General features: G+C 41.2%; 1 protein-coding gene across 4 annotated transcripts; it reads left to right on the top strand.

Annotated features, from left to right (window-relative positions):
- The first annotated feature begins 1,381 nt into the window (after positions 1–1,381).
- Positions 1,382–22,934, top strand: LOC118384427 (chromobox protein homolog 1-like). 4 transcript variants are annotated; one of them, XM_035770954.2, is made up of 6 exons: positions 1,382–1,542; positions 3,944–4,102; positions 15,461–15,635; positions 18,350–18,533; positions 18,658–18,752; positions 18,862–22,934. In XM_035770954.2, exons 2-6 carry the CDS (start codon positions 3,994–3,996, stop codon positions 19,004–19,006), a joined length of 708 nt encoding a protein of 235 aa, XP_035626847.1. In that variant the 5' UTR covers positions 1,382–1,542; positions 3,944–3,993; the 3' UTR covers positions 19,007–22,934. The 4 variants fall into 4 exon arrangements, with proteins under 4 accessions (XP_035626847.1, XP_035626845.1, XP_035626846.1 ...); XM_035770952.2 differs by lacking the exon at positions 1,382–1,542 and adding an exon at positions 1,739–1,931; XM_035770953.2 differs by lacking the exon at positions 1,382–1,542 and adding an exon at positions 2,111–2,248.
- Positions 22,935–22,940: the final 6 nt, after the last annotated feature.

Raw genomic sequence — 22,940 nt, 5'->3', positions numbered from 1 at the left:
TGCATTGTGTGTTTGGAGGGGGAATAGGTGTGTTTGCATGCGTGTGTATGTGCATACATGCGTGTGTGTGTGTGTGTGTGGTATGTATTTATGCATTTGAAGAACACATGCGTTACCTAGCCTCAGGAGACAGGGGACATGATCACACCACTTGGCATCCTGCCTGACCCCTTAACGCTTCTCCACACAGTCAAATCAATTAGGGATCTACATAAACAAATATACATTATACTGTCCACCTGCCCATATAGACCTATGAGTTCATTCCTTCTCCTCTATTTCAATCCTATCCAATTGATTCAATTCATGGTTTTGATGGGAAATGAAGAGGCATTTGCATTTCCATTCCAAAAGTACAGCTCTTTTTTTGTGTCAAAGGAACAAAGAGGATATGGCCCTGTGTGTGTTGACAAGATCACATACTGTAGATGTGGAAGAGCATGCAGAAGTGATCCTGTTGAATGGCTTTTGTTTGTGCATTCCAGATACAAATAATAATAATAATAATAAGATCACACATATCATCATCTCTCACACACACACACACACACACACACACACACACACACACACACACACACACACACACACACACACACACACACACACACACACACACACACACGGCGGCAGGGTAGTCTAGTGGCTAGAACGTTGGATCAGTAACTGCCCCACAAGGTACAAATCTGTCGTTCTGCCCCTGAACAGGCAGTTAACCCACTATGCCTAGGCCGTCATTGAAAATAAGAATTAGTTCTTAACTGACTTGCCTCGTTAAATAAAGGTAATAAAAATACAAACATGTTGGATACAGTGTCAGCTGGAAGACCAAGCTCTGCAGCAGTGTAGTCTTCTTTTTAACAAAACTTTAACTAGTGCGTGTGCAGGTAATGCACGCTTTTTACTGATATTTTGTTAGCATGCATCACTGCCCAGCTCTAAATATTTTACATATTAATTCTGTGTTTTTTTCGTCTGTTCCTTTTGATTTACATGACAACATAATGAGTGCACATTTTGTTGTCTATCTCTGGAAGCAATGTTTGTCTGGGCTATTGACTGTTAAGTATTATAATTAATCAAACAATTAACAGGATGGCTTCTAATGATATCCCAAAGGACACAGAGAGTGTGAAGATGGCACCTCTCATGGGTGACATCATCATTAGAGGTCTGAGTGTTTTCACATACAGCAGTTTGCCAGTCGGGACATCGGAGATGCTATACCTTCAGTGTATGATATAAATATTGGTGCAGTCATGCAAGTGCAGTCAGATAAAAATAAATCTGGCAATGGAGGAGGAGAAGAGAAAGTCTGCCAGTCGCTTTTCACTGGCTGAAGTCAGTGAAGGCTAACCAGCCAACAGGAATAGAGAGAGAAACATGGAGAGCAAGGTGGGGGGGAGACGTGTTCAGGCTTCCACAACTGTTGGTGTCATAGGTTATTCAATTACTACTGCTTTCTAAAATGTGACTTTTTTTAATGGTAAATTCATCAATCAATCCTGGAATTCTAGAGAATAGAACCAAGTACAAGACATTGTAAGTAAAGTAATTACTCTACTCATTGACATGCTGGACCAATAACTAAACATTGAAAATAAAGATCATCAAACATCTCTGAGTAATATGTGTATAATACAGAAAAGAAAGAAAAATAAAATGTTTAAAGACTTCATCTCCCATGGTGCCATACAATAACACGCTGCGTAGCCACGCTCGGCCGGAGTTGGCGGGTACGAAGGAGGCACTGGTTGGCTTTTGTCTGTAGCTTTACGCTTAAACGAGAAGAGTATTTTTAAAATAGAGTTTACAAGCTGATATTTATATAAGATAAGCATTAAAATTGTTTAGATAAATCATTGGTAACCATTTTATAAAATTAACAAAATTTCCGACCATTCATTCATTCGAGTCAATTCTCTGTAAAGGTAAGTGGCTAGTTACTTCACCATAGCCTTCTGCGCTTTAGCGGTTTTCCCCCCAGCGTTAACCTTCTATTATGCACAATGCGTGATAAGCACATTTCAATAGGCCAATATATTGACCCTGCCATGTGCATCTTGCTACATTGTTGCATGAGGATTCTGATTTTGAGTATTCACTTACATTGTTTTCGCGCGAGGTCGTGTAGATTGCTCGTGCTATGATTCAGGTCAACATGGACGACTAACGTTAGTCATTCCGTCTCCAGAGCTCTGGGGGGAAAAACCCCTAGCACCACCATGTGAAACGGCTGCGGGAACGGGTTGGTTAATACATTGCAATTGTGTGTAGTCCTTTGCAGTTACCGTGTTTGTGACCATGTGGTTATTTTGTTGCATTGCGTGATTGCCCGTTATTATTGATGCAGGAAAACGATTAGGTTGCTACATTTCATTGCCTTCTTTCGAGCAGGAATGAGTGCGGTAGCAAAGAAATGACTGCTTATGGTACAAATATATTTGCATCGATTTACAAGTGGCTACATTTGCATCATTTATTGGCATCGTCTGTTAACGTTAAAGCCACCAGCGAACTGCAGCGTGCACCTAAACTCAATTCTACCCAAATAGGGCAATGGAATCAGAAATCATCACCTTCTTGAAATTACTTACATTTTTAAATAAGCTGTTGAATTGCACATCAACGCTGCCATTCAAATGCGTTGTTTAGCCTACAAAATATGCCCTATTTAATTGTGTTTTTAATACATTTGCGTTGTCAGTGTTTTGTATTATAGGGATGTTTTACCCCAGCTTACCCCAATGTTCAGTTAAGAGGGGGTGGGGGTAAGCGTTTTCTTGGTGTTGGTTATTCTAAAGGATGAAAACCAGGATGTGTGGGTGCCACCCCCCCTTTCTTCCTCCAGACCTTCTTGTTCTCACCATGTTGTTTTCTGCCAGTGGTTTGTAGTGATTGTGTGCTTTAGTTGATTCGACTGTATGTGGCATTACTGTGCGTAGATGTCTAGATTTGAAGCTTGACCCCTTCACCTGCTGAGTCTCGTGTAATGTTATGTGTTTGACTGCATGATTGCTGGTCTGATTGAAATGATTGTGCTTCTGACATTTTAAACTTTCCTACGATGTTGGTAGGTGTGCATTAGTCTACACCAAGTCAAGGCTACAGCCCAATGGAATGTTCATGAACTCGTGTAGTCCCTATCCCCTGCCTAGATCGTGTATTTGAGACGGGTATCAACCCCTAGGGCTCTCCTCTATGTCTGGAAATAGTGATGACAAACCGAGAGTGATTCTCGTCAAATGTGTTTTTCTGTGTATTTGTTTGCATTAGTTGCAGACTTGCAGTACAATCAATGCATGCCAGCTCTTCTAACAGAAACATATCGCCACTCCATGTGTTTAGTACTGACCACATAGTAGGAACTGTAGTCAAAGATTTAAAAAAAACTGACCCAAGATAGACCACAGCCTGCTTTCCAATAGGTGAAAATGAATCATAGGCAGAACAAGCAATGAGTTTGGTAGAGCCAAGCACGAGCTAGCGAGATCTTATTGGCGCTTTCTCGTATGTATTTGCATATTTCTTTTAGGGAGAGCCTAGCAAAGGATAAAGTTTACAGAAGTTAGTCCATTCTGTTTGTAACAGATTCTAATTTTGGTCACAACTGTATTGAGATCAAATGTTTTATAGATGAGAAAATGAGCAGGATGATGGCCAAAATCTATCTCGCTCCATCTTCTCCCACTTGCCGACCACTGGTCTTCCTCTCATCACCATATTTGGTGGTGAGTGGAAATGCCAGCTGGATGCTTCACATTTTATACATCCGATGAAACATCTGTCTCATTGTTCTATCTGTGCTGTAGTGGTGTGCATGCATTACACGACTGAGAGATGAAACCATGTGTTCTTCTTACCAATGCCATTTTCTACTTCCATCTGTGATTTCTCCCTTATGCCTCTGATCCATGACCCCCCCCCTTCTCATCCTGTTTAGCTCTGTTGACAAGGAACCCACTGGTTCCACTGCCTACTCCCAGCCTGAAAATGAGTGAGCCTATTGCTACCGCTACAGAAGCCCCGAGTGATGTCATCCCCAGTGTTACTACTGGTGTTACCACTGAAGGTGTAGATCCACTTTCTACTAATGCAAACGGTAATCTATTGTTTCTGTTTTATGAATGCCATAGGGCTGGGTGGTGGACTGGCCAGATTTGGCAGAATTTCTACGCACACAAGTGAAAATTCACATTTTGGGGGGGTGGTAAAAGACAATGGACATAGCTTACCCATGATGTTGCACAAGGATTTAAGTTGATCGCCTTAGTCAATGTATGATTATATTTTGGCTTAAAGTGGTATCTACTTTCCGTGTCATTGCCATGTGTTTTCCCCTATGAGATGACGTGCTAATACTTTTCAGTCTTACATTTTTTTTGTTCAGGGCTGTGTTTTATTTGAATGTTACAATCAACTAGGTTGTCATTTGTTTAATAATAAGAAAAACCTGCAAAGTTAGGTGTTGTTTTTGCATCTCCACATTTTTTACCAGCAAATAATCATAAGCCATATTTGTTGATGTTTCTCCACTCCATGTGGAAATCACCTCTGGAAGATCTCAATTGCATAATGCTCGCGTCCTCTCCTCCGTCTCCTTCGCAAAACCCATTGGAGGATAATGTCAGAGGGGAGAGACCACTGGCTTTCTCATCCAATGGGTTTTGAGAAGGAGAGAGGATGCAAAGATTATGCAATTGAGATCTTTCCCTCTGCATTCCGACTCACCTCCAATTCTTGAATATGTAATGTAGCCTGCATCATTCTTCAGAAGTTGAACCGAAACAAGCGCTTCTGCTCTAGAACAGGAATTACCTCAATATTTTTGCGTGGGGCATCCAGAGGATTCTCTCTGACTTGGCTGCCCACCTTGACAAGATTAGTGGGGTATGTGCTAGGCTTGGGCGCTATCCAGATTGTCATACCTTTATACCAACTTTGCCATACTGGGATATTCGGTATACCGGCACTGAACACAAGGGCCGCTGTTTTCAAACCCCACTGGTAAACAAGTACATTTAAAATTCCATAGAGAATGCTAACAAGCGCATTGAAAAAAATGTGTACAGTTTCTGACCTAAACTATACAAGTAACTCAAATGATACACAGTTTGCTGCACACGAATAACAAATATTAGCCAGCAAGGTTCTTGATCCAGGAGGGGATTCTCAGCTGTTAACAAGTGAATGCTTGATTTTGGAAGAATCTAACCACTTAGCTAGATAGCTAACAAGCTACTGAATTAGCAAACCAACACACAACTGCAGAGCATTTAGCACATTTTATTTTTTATATATATATTTTTTTAAAGTAACCTTTTTTATTTAACTAGGCAAGTCAGTTTAGAACAAATTACTATTTACAATGACGGCCTACCCCGGCCAATGCTGGACCAATTGTGCGTCACCCTAAGGGACTCCCAATCACGTTCGGATGTGATGCAGCCTGGATTCGAACCAGGGACTGCAGTGACGCCTCTTACACTGAGATGCAGTGCCTTAGACCACTGCACCACTCGGGAGCCCTTAATAGTTATAAGATATCTAGTTGGCAAATATTTAGCTGTGAATTCCATATATATTATATCACCTGTCGCATGCTGTACGACAGTGAGTGACTCACAAGGCTCTCGTCTTTTGTGTGCTTGTAAACAAACACCAGGTGACTGGGGACTAACGTAAGCTTCATAATAATGTGACAGCTGAAATGAACGCAATGTTATTCTTCCCCAAATGTGTTGCACAAGTTGGCTGCCGGTATTTACTTAAGTAGCTACAAATATTCAAATCTATTAAAACATTTTCAAATAAATAGTTTAAATTAGGGATGCACGATATATCGGTGAACGTATCGGAATCGGACGATATTAGCTAGAAATGACATCGGTATCGGCCCAATGTCTATTTTAACGACAATGTGAAAAACTGATGTCAAAGCTGACATGCATATTTATGTAACTGAGGTTCATGACGTAATGACGCAACGTAAAATTTTGCGCTGAACCTGCAACACAGCATTCCTGACCTAGCCCACAATGTCTGCTGTGTGGATCGAGCAGACAACAATTTGAAAGAGTAAGTCATTTCAGCAAGACAACTCAAAGGCGAAATACATTAATGCCAAGATAATGGAACTCATTGCACTTGACAATCAACCGTTCTCTGTCGTGGGTGATGTTGCCTTTCGTGACTGGTCGAGCACCTGTACACACTGTTACCAAGTGTGCTATTGTTCAGATGTTGCCCTACCGGAGTTACACAGTAATAGTGTCACTGCTATTTGCTTCACGACATACTATGTAACGCGGTTTCGGTCTTTGCGTGTCAGAAAAGATATACGTCAAATAACACTTAACACTATTTGACTCGTTAAATAAGCTTTTGATTTGACAAGTCACATAACAGTTCTATTATAGAATGTTGTGTGTTCTAAATTTGCAAGTGCAAGCCAAGCGCCACCACTACTATCAGTAGCACTGTCAAAGCTGTACAGAAAAGTCTGCAAACACCGGCCACGAAACAATGTGTTTACAATATCGCGTTAGTAAAAAAGCATTATTTGTTCAACCGCAACTTCTGGGGTAGCTAGCTTAGCTTTAGCTTGGTACCTAGCTAGCACCAATACAACCAGTCTGAAAACAATTAACAGTAGAAACTGCAGTCATTTTCACTATTCTTAGGAATGATTTCGGTATCCTTGTAAGTATTGTTGTTCGCTTATTAAAATGGAGTTCATGAAAATAAACAATAGCTTGCCAGCTACTTAACCCTGTTGCCCAAAGCTAACGTTACAAGCAGCCAGCTAGCTTCATCTGGCTAGAGGCCTGACCGGGTTATGTGTTGTAACGTTAGCCACAATAAGGATTAGGCAGAATAGTGGAATTTGCAGTTTTCCTTCAAAGTAAAAGTACCTATTTGAAAGTGATGCAGATGGTGGATTCATGCCATATTTAGACTAGATAATGTTAAACAGGGTTGGAATGTGAAGCAATGAAATGGGTTATCAGTCTACTCGCTGACACCCACAGAACCCAACTGTGAAGGTTTTACTCAAGTATTAGCGTTGTAGCTCTTATTGCGTGACTGTGACTGTGTGAAATACCCTCCACAGTCAATCTATTGTGTGTATTGACATTCATACTGCACTGTACAGCTTTAAAGGATTGTGGATCAATGAAATGGGGTAACCGGCTACTCTATACCCAATTTTTTTCCCCAATGTCCTCCTCAGTTATCAGACTCCAAAACAGTATTGTTTTTCCTCAGGAATAGTGTTCAATACACATAGGTTGACAAGAAATCTGTCTCAATTCAGTTTTTTCAGAGTCCTGCAATAAGAACTACGATGCTTAATGCTCTCTCGGTGTCACTGAGTAGACTGATACCTCATGTCATTGATCCACAATCCATAGGTAAGGCTGTACAGTGAAATATGTATGCCCCCAATGCCACTAAAGTATAATACATTGTGATTTAAACAGATTTTTATCAAATTAACAAATTGTCTTTTGTTTTTATATAACAACATTCCAACCTCATTTAGCATGATCTATTCAATTATGGCATAATTCTACTATGTGTATGCATTTGCATCACTGTCAGTAACTTTTATTTTGAAGGCAAACCGCAAAGTCCACTATTGTGGCTAATCCTTATTGTGGCTAGCTTCACATAGATGGGTCAAATAAGAACTGTCTTATAAATTAGGGTTCTTTTAGATGACACCTAGCTATATAGTTAGCTAACTATAGCTACTGAAACAGAGTGTCGTTTTGATATGTTTTTGAGGAAGAACATTGTTTAAATCCGTGAGCTAGCCAGCTTTTTTAATGACCAGCACTGTAGATGTGCGAGACAACTTTACCAGCATCATAGCATACGTGTCGGTGAATTGTTGTGACATGAAATACGAGTGATAGTGTAATAACTAAAATTATGAACATGTTAAATTATTATGTGACATGCAGTCCTATTCAGGTCCAGATTGGTCAACAAGCTTATTTGACACGTCAAATAGTGTTATTTGATGTGTCTTTTTTGACATGCAAAGACCCAAACAGTGTTCCATAGAAATCCTGGTTGAGAATGAAATGACTGAACAACATAGCAAGTAAGTGAAAGAAATAGGTTTTGATGATGTTTTACTGGTAATGGGGATATATGCAAATGCCAACAAAATAACTTTTTGGTCAGTGTATGCGTGTGTGTGTGTGTGTAACCTTTAACTAGGCAAGTCAGTTAACTTCTTATGGTATAGGGGACGGTTGCGTCCCACTTGGGCAAAAAACAGGGAAAATGCAGCGCGGCAAATTAAAAAAAATTGTATAAAAATCAAACTTTCATTAAATCACACACGTAAGATACTCAATTAAAGCTACACTCGTTGTGAATCCAGCCAACATGTCAGATTTTAAAAAGGCTTTTCGGCGAAAGCATAAGAAGCTATTATCTGATGATAGCACAATAGTAAACAAAGAGGGTAGCATATTTCAACCCTGCAGGCGCTACACAAAATGCAGAAATAAAATATAAAACATGCATTACCTTTGATGAGCTTCTTTTGTTGGCACTCCAATATGTCCCATAAACATCACAATTGGTCATTTTCTTCGATTAATTCTGTCCATATATATCCAAATGTCCATTTATTTGATGTGTTTGATCCAGAAAAAAAGAGCTTCCAAAAGACACAACGTCACTACAAAATATTTCAAAAGTTGCCTATATTATGCCAAAATATTTCAAACTACTTTTGAAATACAACTTCAGGTATTTTTAAACGTTAATAATCGATCAAATTGTAGACGGGCCTATCTGTAATATATAATAATAGTAATATATGCCATTTAGCTGACGCTTTTATCCAAAGCGACTTACAGTCATGTGTGCATACATTCTACGTATGGGTGGTCCCGGGAATCGAACCCACTACCCTGGCGTTACAAGTGCCACGCTCTACCAACTGAGCCACAGAAGGACCACTGTGTTCAATACAGGAAGACAACAAACCAACGCTACTTTTCACATCTTGCGCAACTCTCAACAGTGTTACCCAGCCTTATATGTACTGCATTGTGTCCACCCTCCACACACATTTGTCAACTATGCACTCATCTGTTACTGTTTGCTTTGATCATCATCCTTTACACGATCTCGTTTGTCTTCAGATTTCAGATATCCATGAATCATAAACTCAGCAAAAAAACATCCTCACTGTCAACTGCATTTATTTTCAGCAAACTTAACATGTGTAAAATATTTGTATGAACATAAGATTCAACAACTGAGACATAAACTGAACAAGTTCCACAGACATGTGACTAACAAATGGAATAATATGTCCCTGAACAAAGGGGGGGGTGTTCAAAATCACTCAAAACTCAAAGGTAAGTCAGTATCTGGTGTGGCCACCAGCTGCATTAAGTACTGCAGTGCATCTCCTCCTCATGGACTGCACCAGATTTGCCAGTTCTCGCTGTGAGATGTTACCCCACCTGCAAGTTCCCGGACAATTCTGGGGGAATGGCCCTAGCCCTCACTCTCTGATCCAACAGGTCCCAGACATGCTCAATAAGATTGAGATCTGGGCTCTTCGCTGGCCATGGCAGATCACTGACATTCCTGTCTTGCAGGAAATCACGCATGGAACGACAAGTATGGCTGGTGGCATTGTCATCCTGGAGTGTCATGTCAGGATGAGCCTGCAGGAAGGGTACCACATGAGGGAGGAGGATGTCTTCCCTGTAACGCACAGCGTTAAGATTGCCTGCAATGACGACAAGCTCAGTCTGATCCTGTGACACAACGCCCCAGACCATGACAGACCCTCCACCTCGATCCCACTCCAGAGTACATGCCTCGGTGTAACACTCATTCCTTCGACGATAAACGCAAATCCGACCAACCCTGGTGAGACAAGACCGCGGCATGTCAATGAAGAGCACTTTTTGCCAGTCCTGTCTGGTCCAGCGACGGTGGGTTTGTGCTCATGGGCGATGTTGTTGCCGGTGATGTCTGGTGAGGACCTGCCTTACAACAGGCCTACAAGCCCTCAATCCAGCCTCTCTCAGCCTATTGCAGACAGTCTGAGCACTGATGGAGGGATTGTGCATTCCTGGTGTAACTCGGGCAGTTGTTGTTGCCATCCTGTACCTGTCCTGCAGGTGTGATGTTCGGATGTACCGATCCTGTGCAGGTGTCGTTACACGTGGTCTGCCACTGCGAGGACGATCAGCTGTCCGTCCTGTCTCCCTGTAGCGCTGTCTTATGCGTCTCACAGTACGGACATTGCAATTTATTGCCCTGGCCACATCTGCAGTCCTCATGCCTCCTTGCAGCATGCCTAAGGCACGTTCACATGGATGAGCAGGGACCCTGGGCATCTTTATTTTGATGTTTTTCAGAGTCAGTAGAAATGCCTTTAGTGTCCCAAGTTTTCATAACTGTGACCTTAATTGCCTACCGTCTGTAAGCTTTTAGTGTCTTAACCACCGTTCCACTGGTGCATGTTCATTGTTTGTGGTTCATTAACCTCTTGCTCCTACCTGACACGCAGGCGTCCCATCTAGACATCTGGAAATGCAAATGCGCTACGCTAAATGCTAATAGTACTAGTTAAAACTCAAACGTTCATTAAAATACACATGCAGGGTATTGAATTAAAGCTACACTCGTTGTGAATCCAGGCAACAAGTCAGATTTTTAAAATGCTTTTCAGCGAAAGCATGAGAAGCTATTATCTGATAGCATGTAACACCCCAAAAGACCCGCAGGGGACGTAAACAAAATAAATAGCATAGTCGTCGCTACACAAACCGTACAAATAAAATATAAAACATTCATTACCTTTGACCATCTTCTTTGTTGGCACTCCTAGATGTCCCATAATCACTATTGGGTCTTTTTTTCGATTAAATCGGTCCATATATAGCCTAGATATCGATCTATGAAGACTGTGATAAACAAAAAAAAATACCGTCTTATAACGTAACGTCATTTTTTTAAATAAAAAAAGTAGACGAACTTTCACAAAACACTTCAAAATACTTTTGTAATGCAACTTTAGGTATTAGTACACGTTAATAAGCGATCAAATTGATCACGAGGCGATGTATATTCTATATGGGGTACGTCTGGAAATAATGTCCGGGTAAATCTCAACCAAAATATCCGGTCGGAGACCTGAACAAATGGCTTGTCTCTTCTTCGTTTGACCAAGAAACAAAGCCTAGGCAAATGACAAGACTGTTGACATTGTGTGGAAGCTGTAGGTATTGCAACCTCAGCCCCATTTAATGTGGTTCGCCTTTATCAATGGGTTGAAGTGGCAGATGGATATATTTTTCCATTTTCAGTGATCAGATTTTCCTACGCTTTTCGATGAAACGCACGTTCTGTTATAGTCACAGCCGTGATTTAACCAGTTTTATAAACGTCTGAGTGTTTTCTATCCACACATACTAATCATATGCATATACTATATTCCTGGCATGAGCAGCAGGGCGCTGAAATGTTGCGTGATTTTTAACAGAATGTTCGAAAAAGTAGGGGGTAGGAGTAACAGGTTAAACAAGCATGGAAACAGTGTTTAAGCCCTTTACAATGAAGATCTGTGAAGTTATTTGGATTTTTACAAATTATCTTTGAAAGACAGAGTCCTGAACAAGGGACATTGTGCCCTTTACTTTTTCAACGGTGCAGTTTGACCGATTTATGATTTTTCAACGCCAATACCGATACCAATTATTAGGGGACCGGAAAAAAGCCGATACCGATCAATCGGCCGATTTGTTTAAAAATATTTTGCATTTATTTAAAAATATATATTTTTCATTTGTAATAATAACAATAGAAAATGAACACTTATTTTAACTTAATATAATACATCAATAAAATCAATATAGCCTCAAATAAATAATGAAACATGTTCAATTTGGTTTAAATAATGCAAAAACAAAGTTTTGGAGAAGAAAGTAAAAGTGCAATATGTGCCACGTAAAAAAGCTAACGTTTAAGTTCCTTGCTCAGAACATGAGAACAAAGAAAGCTGGTGGTTCCTTTTAACATGAGTCTTCAATATTCCCAGGTAAGAAGTTTTAGGTTGTAGTTATTATAGGAATTTTAGGACAATTTCTCTATACGATTTGTATTATATATACCTTTGACTATTGGATGTTCTTATAGGCACTTTAGTGTTGTCAGTGTAACAGTATAGCTTCTGTCCCTCTCCTCGCCCCTACTTGGCTCGAACCAGGAACACATCAGTCACCCTCGAAGCAGCGTTACCCATTGCTCCACAAATACTGCGGCGGAACAACCACTCCAAGTCTCAGAGCGAGTGACGTTTGAAACGCTATTAGCGTGCACCCCGCTAACTAGCTAGCCATTTCACATCGGTTAAACCAGCCTAATCTTGGGAGTTGATAGGCTTGAAGTCATAAACAGCGCAATGCTTTAAGCACTGGCGAAGTTGGCTGTCTTTGTTAGGAAGAAATAGTCTTCAGAGTTCGCGAAAGAGCCAGGTTCGCAGACAATATTAACTAAATAAGCAGGTTTAAAAATATATACTTGTGTATTGATTTTAAGAAAGGAATTGATGTTTATGGTTAGGTACACATTGGAGCAAGACAGTCTTTTTCTGCGAATATGCACCGCATCGATTATATGCAACGCAGGACACGCTAGATAATAAACTAGTAATATCATCAACCATGTGTAGTTAACTAGTGATTATGATTGATTGTTTTTTACAAGATACGTTTAATGCTAGCTAGCAACTTACCTTGGCTTCTTACTACATTCGCGTCTCCTCGTGGAGTGCAATGTAATCAGGTGGTTAGAGCGTTGGACTAGTTTAACTGTAAGGTTGCAAGATTGAATCCCTGAGCTGACAAGGTAAAAATCTGTCATTCTGCCCCTGAACAAGGCAGTTAACCTACTGTTCCTAGGCCATCATTGAAAATACGAATTTGTTCTTAACTGACTTGCCTAGTTAAATAAAGGTGTAAAAAAAATAAACGGTGTCCAAAAATACCGATTTCCGATTGTTATATGAACTTGAAATCGACCCTAATTAATCGGCTCATTCCGATTAATCGGTCGACTTCTAGTGCAGTCCAGCTCTTTAACATTATGGTCCAAGCTAGAGGTGGATTTATAGTTTCAGAAACCTTGGTTATTCTTATTTTGGGATAGACTACAGACTATCTGTAGATGCTCTATCTGTAACATTTAAACAAATGATCTGCTAAGCCTAACCTTAACCTTTATCCTAACTCTAAACGTAAACTTTACCCTAACCCTTATTTTAAACCTTAGCATGCAGTTGCTTATCAACAGATGAACAGTTTGTTGATAGACCATCTGTAGATGCTCCACAGATTCTATCCAAATAAACTGACCGAAACCTTTCATTGGCTTTGACGCCTCTTATCCTTTGCCCAACCTATCTATATGTCCTTGAAATGTTCAATCCTTGGGTCAAGTCCCCATACCGGACACCTTAAAACTACCCCAGCAGAATACCAAACTAATTTAACCTCCTCTAAAAACAAATCCACGAGGGTCAGTTGGAGGATCTCTTTTGAATACAGAAACCCATTGCTATGGTTTGGTTATATTGACAGTTACAAAAAAAAACAATTGAAAGTGGATCAGTCAGATGTTAGTGATTCAGAGCCAGAGATCTTGAGGCACACTGAAGCCTATGTCAGAGAGCCCGTCTCTGCATAGTCCTCTACAATTCCATGAGCTGTAACGAAGAAAGGGTTGGCAAACAGGGTTGATAATTAAAAGGTACGAAGGTTGCAGGGACGAAAACTAGTCACCTTTCGGCTGTAAGCCTATGAGTGATGTGCGTTTGGAGCAATACCGGCTGTATCAAAGGCTCAGCCAATGGTTTTACATAACATCAGAATGCAGCGCAGCAAGCGACTGCAGAGAACCAATTTGCGAGTTTCAACATCTGTGCGTGATCTGGAAAGACAGCATGGAGTAAAAAGGCAGTTACAGCAGCTCGTCCCCAGAACGATAACGAAGAGGTAACGTTAGGTGAGCTGCCTGACCACGGAGACGGGGGTGAGGAGGTGATGATGCCTACCTCATGAGCTGTATCCGAAAACCAACTGGCATTTGGAAAGTTTGAGGTGAGGTAGAAAGTGGGGTGGAACAAGTATTATTAGCATTGTTAAGTATCTTGCTAGCTGGATCAAATTCTCCGTTCGCTAGCCAGATAAATGTTGAGCAACATTAGCCAACTTAACTGATCAAATAATTGAGTTTAATCTGTGAAAGTGAGCTGGCTAATAAAGTCTGCAACATCAGATGAGCTAACATTAGTAATCTAACCAATTCGCTATAGTATTAACTGGTTTACGACTCCTTGCCATTCCTCACGTTGTGTTAACGTTGCTTACTGGACCCTGGTAATCTGTGTGAAATGTTAACGAACTAACCACTATCTGTTAACACATGTTTTCCCTCTACGGTATGTGGTTAATTTTCAGAATGAGAGAATTAGGTGAGAATGAGGCATTGCTCGTTAAAAAGTGGATTCAGGGATCAAGTGTAGCTGGGCATGGCTTAAGCTGGATGCCACTATAGAGGTGAAAGGAACACCACACACACACCTCCCTCTTTCTCACTTTTTCTGGCACATTGTAGAACAGATGTCCACATGCAGAAAGTGTATGATGTGCAATGTAGCCCAAATATATTGCTTTTGTTGTGTTGAACTTGCCAGTAATGTGTGTGTGTGTGTGAGTGAGGGGGGATTATATATATATTTTTAACTCAATGAATGTAATTTTTGCACACATGTAGCCTTGTGCACTTGATCATCTACTATAATGGCCAATATAATAGAGCTAAAATAGACTGCCTGTTTGTTTCATTCTATTTCTACTTTAAGATGTTTTTTCCCCAACTGCGATATAGGTGTGTGGTCACAAGTGTTCTACTATAAAGGCTGTCATGGCTAACTGCAATATTACTGTTTTTTTTCTCACGACGGTAAAGTCTAGGCAACAAATAACATTGGATTGCTTTCTTTACATGTTTTAGCTGTGAGTTAGGTTCACATTAACCATTTATTGTACACAGAGACTGATCATGTAGATCATTCTTTGTTGTTTAATTAGTTAAAACCTGCCTTCCTCCTAGCACGGATTTGTTTTTGCATGTTTCAATGCAATTTTTTGGGGGAGTCACCTTTTTGGGCCCTCACCAGTTTGCATCCCTGAGGTTTCCATGCTTGAACTGCTGCTTAATTGCAGAAAATACATAATTTGTATTTTGATTGGCAAAGCAAGTCCAACAAATGTCTTTGGGACGATTCCCACCTGTGTAACATGACTCAACCTGACCGTAGTGAAGTGTGACCATAATCATTCGAACTTATATCCGTGAACAAAGTCTATGAAGTCTAACCAAACTGTTCTGCACTCCTCCCCTTCACCAGAGCCTCCCAAGGAAGAGGTCAAGTTGGCGGCAACAGCAGGCAAGAAGCAGACCAAGAAGAAGGTGGAGGAGGTGGTAGAGGAAGAGGAGGAGGAATATGTGGTGGAGAAGGTGCTGGACCGACGGGTGGTAAAGGGACGCGTTGAGTTTCTGCTCAAATGGAAAGGCTTCTCAGAGTGAGTGAAGAATGTAATGCTAGTCACAAACTAAGTTGGCATACATTACATACAATCCTGTGTACATTTTATTGGTTTATAATTTTTCATCTCTTTATTGGTACCCATGGGGTAGTGTAGCTGCGGGTCTTGTCACCATGCAACAGGATTTGTCATACCCCCTGGGCCCTCTGGATCTGCAACAGGCCGGGCATATTGGTTTCCGTTTTCCTCACAGAGCATGTTGTGCAAGGTCAACAATGGTTTCCACGGTCTCCGTCTTAAGACGAGTGGTCGTGTGGAACACTTGCCAGCGGTTGGCAAAGTACAGTGCATTCGGAACATATTCAGACCCCTTTACTTTTTCCATATTTTGTTACTTGATGAAGCAAGATCGTGTTTTTAGAAATGTATACAAAATAAAATCACATTTACTTAAGTATTCAGACCCTTCACTTAGTACTTTGTTGATGGACATTTGGCTGTGATTGCAGCCTTGATTCTTCTTGGGTATGACACTACAAGTTAGGCAGACCTGTATTTGGGGAGTTTTTCCCATTCCTCTCTGCAGATCCTCTCGAGCTCTGTCAGGTTGGATGGTAAGTGTTGCTTCACAGCTATTTTCAAGTCTCTAGAGATGTTCGATTGAGTTCAAGTCCGAGCTCCTGCTGGGCCACTCAAGGACATTCAGAGACTTGTCCCGAAGCCACTCCTGTGTTTTCGCTGTGTGCTGTTGGAATGAGAACCTTCACTCCAGTCTGAGGTCTCCAGTCTGAGGTCCTGATCACCCTGTAGCAGGTTTATCAAGAACTTCGGTACTTTGCTCCGTTCATCTTTGCCTCGATCCTGACTAGTCTCCCAGTCCCTGCCTCTGAAAAACATCCCCACAGCTTGATGCTGCCACCACCATGCTTCACCGTAGGGATAGTGCCAGGTTTCCTCCAGCTGTGACACTTGGCATTCAGACCAAAAAGTTAAATCTTGGTTTCATCAGATGAGAATCTTGTTTCTCATGGTCTTGTTGCCTTGAGTCTTGTTGCCTTTTGGCAAACTTCAAGCTGGCTGTCATGCCTTTTACTGCAGAGTGGCTTCCATCTGGCCACTCTACCTTAAAGGTCTTATTGGTGGAGTGCTGCAGAGATGGTTGTCCTTCTGGAAAATTCTCCCATCTCCACAGAGTAACTCTAGAGCTCTGTCAGTGACCATAGGGTTCTTGGTGGTCACCTCCCTGACCAAGGCCCTTCTCCCCCGATGGCTCAGTTTGGCTAGGCGGCCAGCTCTAGGAAGAGTCTTTGCAAGTCTCTGGAACGATTTTAGAGACTGTTGCATGTCCAATACAAAATTGGAAGGACAGGCTCTTGTAGGTCTCACCTGCACAAAGACACTGATTACCAAATAAGGGTTACAAACCAAGACAACAAGTCAACCAAGCTAGCTGCAAACTTAACTAACAGATACACATGTGTTTTATTAAGCATTTAAGAGTTCAGAACATTATATGTGCATTGTGAGAAAAAGTCAACCATGAAGCCAGCTGGTGATGTATGCCCACATGCTAGCCAACACCAAACATTAGAAATAAAGCTGCAAGAAACATTTTAAATAATGCTAGCTAAAATATTGTTTACATGTTTTGTGTGGCTAGCATACATAGTCAGCTGGCTAGCTTTTACTTGTCTTCATGGTTGTCTCTTAGGCATCGTGACAATCTAATATCAAACATTTAAACATTAGGACGGCTATCGCTCGCCAGTTGTCAGGAATGCTGTCTTTTGAAGTTAGTATCTTGCTTCCCGATGAGAGGGGCCACCAACTCCACCAGCTGGGAAAGATTATGGAAATGGGCTACATCACCCAACCCCCCCCATTTTTGGGTGTAGATACCCTTTATATTCAAGTGTGCAGTCTGGCACCAGCAAAATACCTATAGCACACAGTATTTCAGATTTGTTAAAAAAATCACTACTGGATTCTTGCAAATAATCAATTCTGCCAGGTAGGCACAGACTACTTTTGTAGTTAACATTTAAATGAGAATGTTTTTGGGAAAGTCTTTCCATCTGCCAGAAGACGGTTGTAAATTGCATCATCGCTAATGGCTTTGTGGTTAGACAAACGCACGCACACGGGCTTTCCCGCCCCGTTGCCTCTTCTAAGTTAACGGAAAATATGAATCCCGTAGGCTATTTGTTCAGGTCTTTATTATAATCTTGGGTAAATAAATGTTCTAATAAATACAATACATTTAGTTGATGTCCTAAGTTCAATACATGTTTGTCGTTGAATTCCATTTTAATGTCTGGATTCTGTCCGGGTTCTCCATATCGTAGATTTTATAGGGCCCTACTCTTTGGGCATGGCACTGCATAAGTCAAAGCCTGCTACCTAATCTTCTTTCCTTTTGGTTGGCTCTTGTTGGTTGTTCTCATCGTTCGACAAAAAGTCAATAGCCATCTCAAACACTTACAACTTTTTCTGGTCCATGGTGACACAGTGACTTGCTTGGTTGGTCTTCAGCTGCTGTATATTTGGCATCTGTCTGTTTTACTACTTCGTCTTCCAGTGTTGCGGTGGTAGTCCTGCCACCCTGGGCCCTGCCCCCTTTTTTTCATGCACTTTTATAACATCGGACTGATCTCAATTGTTAGTTGGGCCATGGGCTGGGGAATGGGGGGGGGGGTTGAAACGGAATCTGATGGTATAAATGTACCTTTTTTACACTTTGTTTACCACAGTGAGGACAATACATGGGAACCGCAGGACAACCTGGATTGCCCTGACCTGATTGCTGAGTACATGCAGAATCATCATAACAAAAAAGAAAGTTACAAGAAAGAGTCTGGTGGCAAGAGGAAAGCTGGTGAGTCTGACACAGAGGCAGGGGGTGAAGAAGGCAGGCCCAAGAAGAGGAAAGATGAGGTGAGAGCCTGTACTGCACTTCAATATTAAAGAACATGCCTGAAACTATAGACCGTGAACGTAGTCCTGTACTGAACCTTCTCCCCCTTCTCTCCATCGCTCTCCTTATCTATCATTCTTCCAGGCAGAGAAGCCCAGAGGCTTTGCTCGTGGACTTGACCCCGAACGGATCATTGGAGCCACAGACTCCAGTGGAGAGCTGATGTTCCTCATGAAATGGTGAGTTCTGGGCAGCATTGGGATTTTGACACTTTTCGCTATACGTTACTGGGAGAGTGGGACATACAACTGGTTTAAGTGGCTTCACCCTTAAATTCTGTCTCCACAGGAAGAACAGTGATGAGGCGGACCTGGTGCCGGCCAAGGAGGCCAACATTAAATGTCCACAGGTGGTCATATCCTTCTACGAGGAGCGTCTGACATGGCACTCCTACCCCACTGAGGAGGAAGAGAAGAAGGATGATAAGAACTAGCCACAGGTCCAGGATGAAGGAGAAGGGGGTACAGAGGGTGGGGTTTAGAGTGGTGGGGAGGGACAGAGAAGCTGATTTGTTTCAAAAGCTTCATTCTACAAACCCAGACTGTTGAAACTAAAACAGAGGTTGACAGATGGGTGGGGATGATGGGAAGACTTGTCAAGGAGGTGGGTTGGGGGGCATGGGTAAATAGAACTCGTACGTCTCAAGATCACTTTATCAGGCCTCACTTTTGGGGTCTTATCACCATGGGATATGTAGTTTTCAGTCCCTGAGCACTGAAATTGCTTTAAAATCACCAGCTCCTCTTACTGTAGCTTCGCCTCAAAAGCTTTTGTCGAGATACACTTTTGAGTGAGCGAGGTATCACTACAGCAGCTGAGTTTACAAAATGGAAGGGTCAGATTCCAAAACATGATCCAGCAAACGTTCTCCGCTAATTCAATTGAAATAGCCTATCTTTAATGTCCAGTTTTCCTGTGTGAAATGTTGAAGTTGATTTCCAGTCAGAACATTATCTTGTACCTACACATCCCTCATCGAGCAACTCGCAGGGGCTTTTTGTTTCTCTTTCGACGTTTTAAGTGTTGGCACCTGCCCTCCCTTGCCATATCATTATCATATAATGTGTAAATAGTTGTGGTTTTATTTGGTTATGAGAGCGATCTAAGAAGGATTCTATTTGAGTGTTTTGGATGTTCAGACTGGAGTTAACCTAGATTCTGGTCTTTAAGTGTTACGCATAGGTGTATAGAGTTGTGAACAATGGTGTGAAGCAGGGTTTCCGTTAGGAAAATGTGGTGCTGGACATTTGACTGGCAGCATTTTAATTTACCGGACATTTGAGACATTTTCCCGGCCCATATGAAATGTGTGCGTAACCTGTTTAGTGCGTACAGCCATGGTGATTCATCTGAAAAGAACATGCAAATCGAGGATGCAACGGCGTGCATCCTTACTGAATTCCGATGCGGACTTTGAAGATGTTAGAACAACTGTCCACATGTACTTGTCCTCAGCCAACAAGACGAGTAACGGAACAGCAAAAATCACCTGCCTATGTCAGTCTACTATCCCCCACAGTGGAACAATAAACCTATTTATTGGTCAGCTTGTCGTTCTGTGCGAGAAAGAAATGGTCTACTCCAAACAGACTCGGGGACAGTTGTGGGACGACAGATCCCAAATTCATACAACCAGTAGGCCTAGGCTACATAAAACAAAACAGAAAAGTTAAAGCAACGAGGCTGATGCTACCGATCAGAACGTTTAGCTTAAAATGTTCATCAACTATTATTTCTTCAACACTTTGCGAATGTTTGTCCCGTAATGCAATTGGCAAGAAAACACTGTTGTGAGCGGCTTCATGGGATGAAAATATCCATTTGATCTCCCCTCTTAATATAAAGATGCAACAACTAGCATGGGTTGCTAATATGACTAGGATTGTGCCTTTCAATACTGGACAATGAAAGAAAGTTGATTTGAAAACTAATAGAAAATGAGAGAAATAGGCTGCTGGTTTCAATGGCATACGGAACTCTAAATTGCCTTTACGTTTCTAGGGTCGGATGTTGGCTAGGCTACTTCGAAGCAAGGGAAGACATGCCTCATAATATGAAGTAAAACATTCAGGTTTCAAGCAATTAAAAAAAAAAAAGCATCCTGCCTACATTTCATTGCTAAGTGGTGTGTGACGCGCTAAAGCCTGCATATTGTTGCCTAGGCACTTAAAATAAGGGTGCTTCTATTGCCAGTTAAGAAATTAAATAGTAGCTATTTTTAATTATGGCCATCGTCTTATTTCAACACACGATTGCATTTAGTTGTGCAATGATTGGGCTTGTAAAAGCACGTTTGACTCCGGTAGCAAGGAACACGCTGTTTGAGAAGCTGTACCAGCAGCTCCTCTGTTCTGACAGATTTTCCGCTCAAATTAGGCTCTGCATCTGTATGCTGTGTGCATGTGTTAAGATGCATAAAGACTAACGGAAATACACACAGCAATTTAATTATACCAAATTATGCAAATGAACCTATAGACTGATAATCTTGACCGGTCATATGTATTTGCATCGACTGGAATTTCCATCAATGAATAGGCTAAAAAGCATTTTTCAATGGGATTTTTTTTTCTTCTCACAGAGAATTGTCCGGCGGCATTTATATTTATCGGCATTTCACTTTTTTTAATCGGCCAAAAGCCGGCTATTACTAGCCAACAGAATCCCTGGTATGGAGCAACTCACTTTGTTGTAGAGCACCAGTATGACCTATGTAACCTGAGTTGTTTGTAGGCTCGTACCTATGGCTAATAAAACTTGATTGGTGTGATCCACTTTCCTGTCAGATAACATACTCTCGGAAAACCGGCAATAAGTAAGAAGCTATAGACGAAGATGCGAAAGACGGGCTTTCACTCAGATTCATCTTTGGTGGAAAGCTTAATTTACTATAACGTCCACATAGTCTGTTTTGCTTTCTTGTCGAGCTCTTCCCATGTGCAGTACATGCTCACCATTCACAGGCTTCCTTGAGGTGATTGGGGCTTTTAGGAGGTTTGGCATTGCCATCAAACTGCACTGTAAATACGTGGATTTGGATTAAGGGGGTGGGAAGGGTTGGGCCCAGTCAATGCCTATGGTTGACTGTGATTGTGAAGATGGGATGGACAAAAAAAAAGAAGTGTTTTCTTGCAATGCAACCAACATAAGCCAGTAATGCAAGTGTCAAATCTCTCCCAAGAGGTATACACAGAGGTAAATGTAGTGTCTATGCCAGGGCTCTCCAACCCTGTACCTAGAGAGCTACAGTCATTTTATATTTTTGCTCCAACTCTAATCTAGCGCACCTGATTGTCATAATTAGCTGGTTGATAAGCTGAATGGGGTCAATTAAAACGGGAACCTACTGGAGAGTACCTCTCCAGGAACAGGGTTGGAATTCCCTGGTCTATGCACATGCCTCTGTTTTACTAAACCCTTGTTTTAAATAAAGACTGGTCCCTAGGTATAGTCTATATTGTGATTCAAAGTAAACAACAGTTTTATGGTGACCTGTTTATAGTGTAAAGTAAATATATTCAAGGTGTTGACAGCCCACGTGAATATAGATCAATCTAGCAACTTATCCATCTCACACAACTGACAAAAAGATGATGGGCCTCCTGCCCAAGAAATCGCAAGACCAGATCATGATGGCCTCTCCAACTAAGCTAATTCTACTTTCAGACTTTACCTTTGAGCTCTGATGTTAATACTCGCCCAGTCTGGACCTGTTATATTAAAATGAGCTGCCAATTAAAAGATCTGACACCCTCACGAGGTGAGTGGGTTATGTTAAACATCTGACACCCTCAGAGGTGGGTGGATTATATTCGAGTTTGGTTTGTGGGGCTTAGCTACCGCTGGCTTAATTGCAGAATTGTTCACTGCTCTACTGCATCTGAATATTCCTGTTCTTTAAAAAAAAAAATCCTAAATTGTTAAGTAATCTATTTTAATCACAGCTAACAATAGCTTGAATTAAAGTGTTAATCGATTGAACTGATTAATCGTGACTAACATTTTAAATGTTGAGGTACTGAAGACAACCACCTGTACCAGGGGTTTTACAGCCCTGGTATAGAGCCTGTTGCCTTGGATTGATTTTGCATTGGCATTTTACTGCTCATTTTAACATTACAAAGAGGGCTGTATATCTTTTCTACTATACTAGACCGGAAGATTTCTATATATATACACAGTATATCCTAGACAAGTGGCTCATATGTAACCTTTTAGTTCTTTTGTCTTTGACTCTTTCTCGTGTCTACTGAAGATGCATCTCGTTGCATGTTTCTTGCTTTCAATCAATGTCACCATTTGCAGTGGTTACTTTTACTTGTATAAATGTTTTTGGACAATAAATCTTTTTTTGTTAACAATGGCGT

This window comes from Oncorhynchus keta, chromosome 5, assembly GCF_023373465.1.
Source record: "Oncorhynchus keta strain PuntledgeMale-10-30-2019 chromosome 5, Oket_V2, whole genome shotgun sequence".
NCBI classification, from domain to species: Eukaryota; Metazoa; Chordata; class Actinopteri; order Salmoniformes; family Salmonidae; genus Oncorhynchus; species Oncorhynchus keta.
The sequence above is the reverse complement of the archived record's forward strand: the minus strand, read 5'-3'. Positions and strand labels throughout refer to the sequence as shown.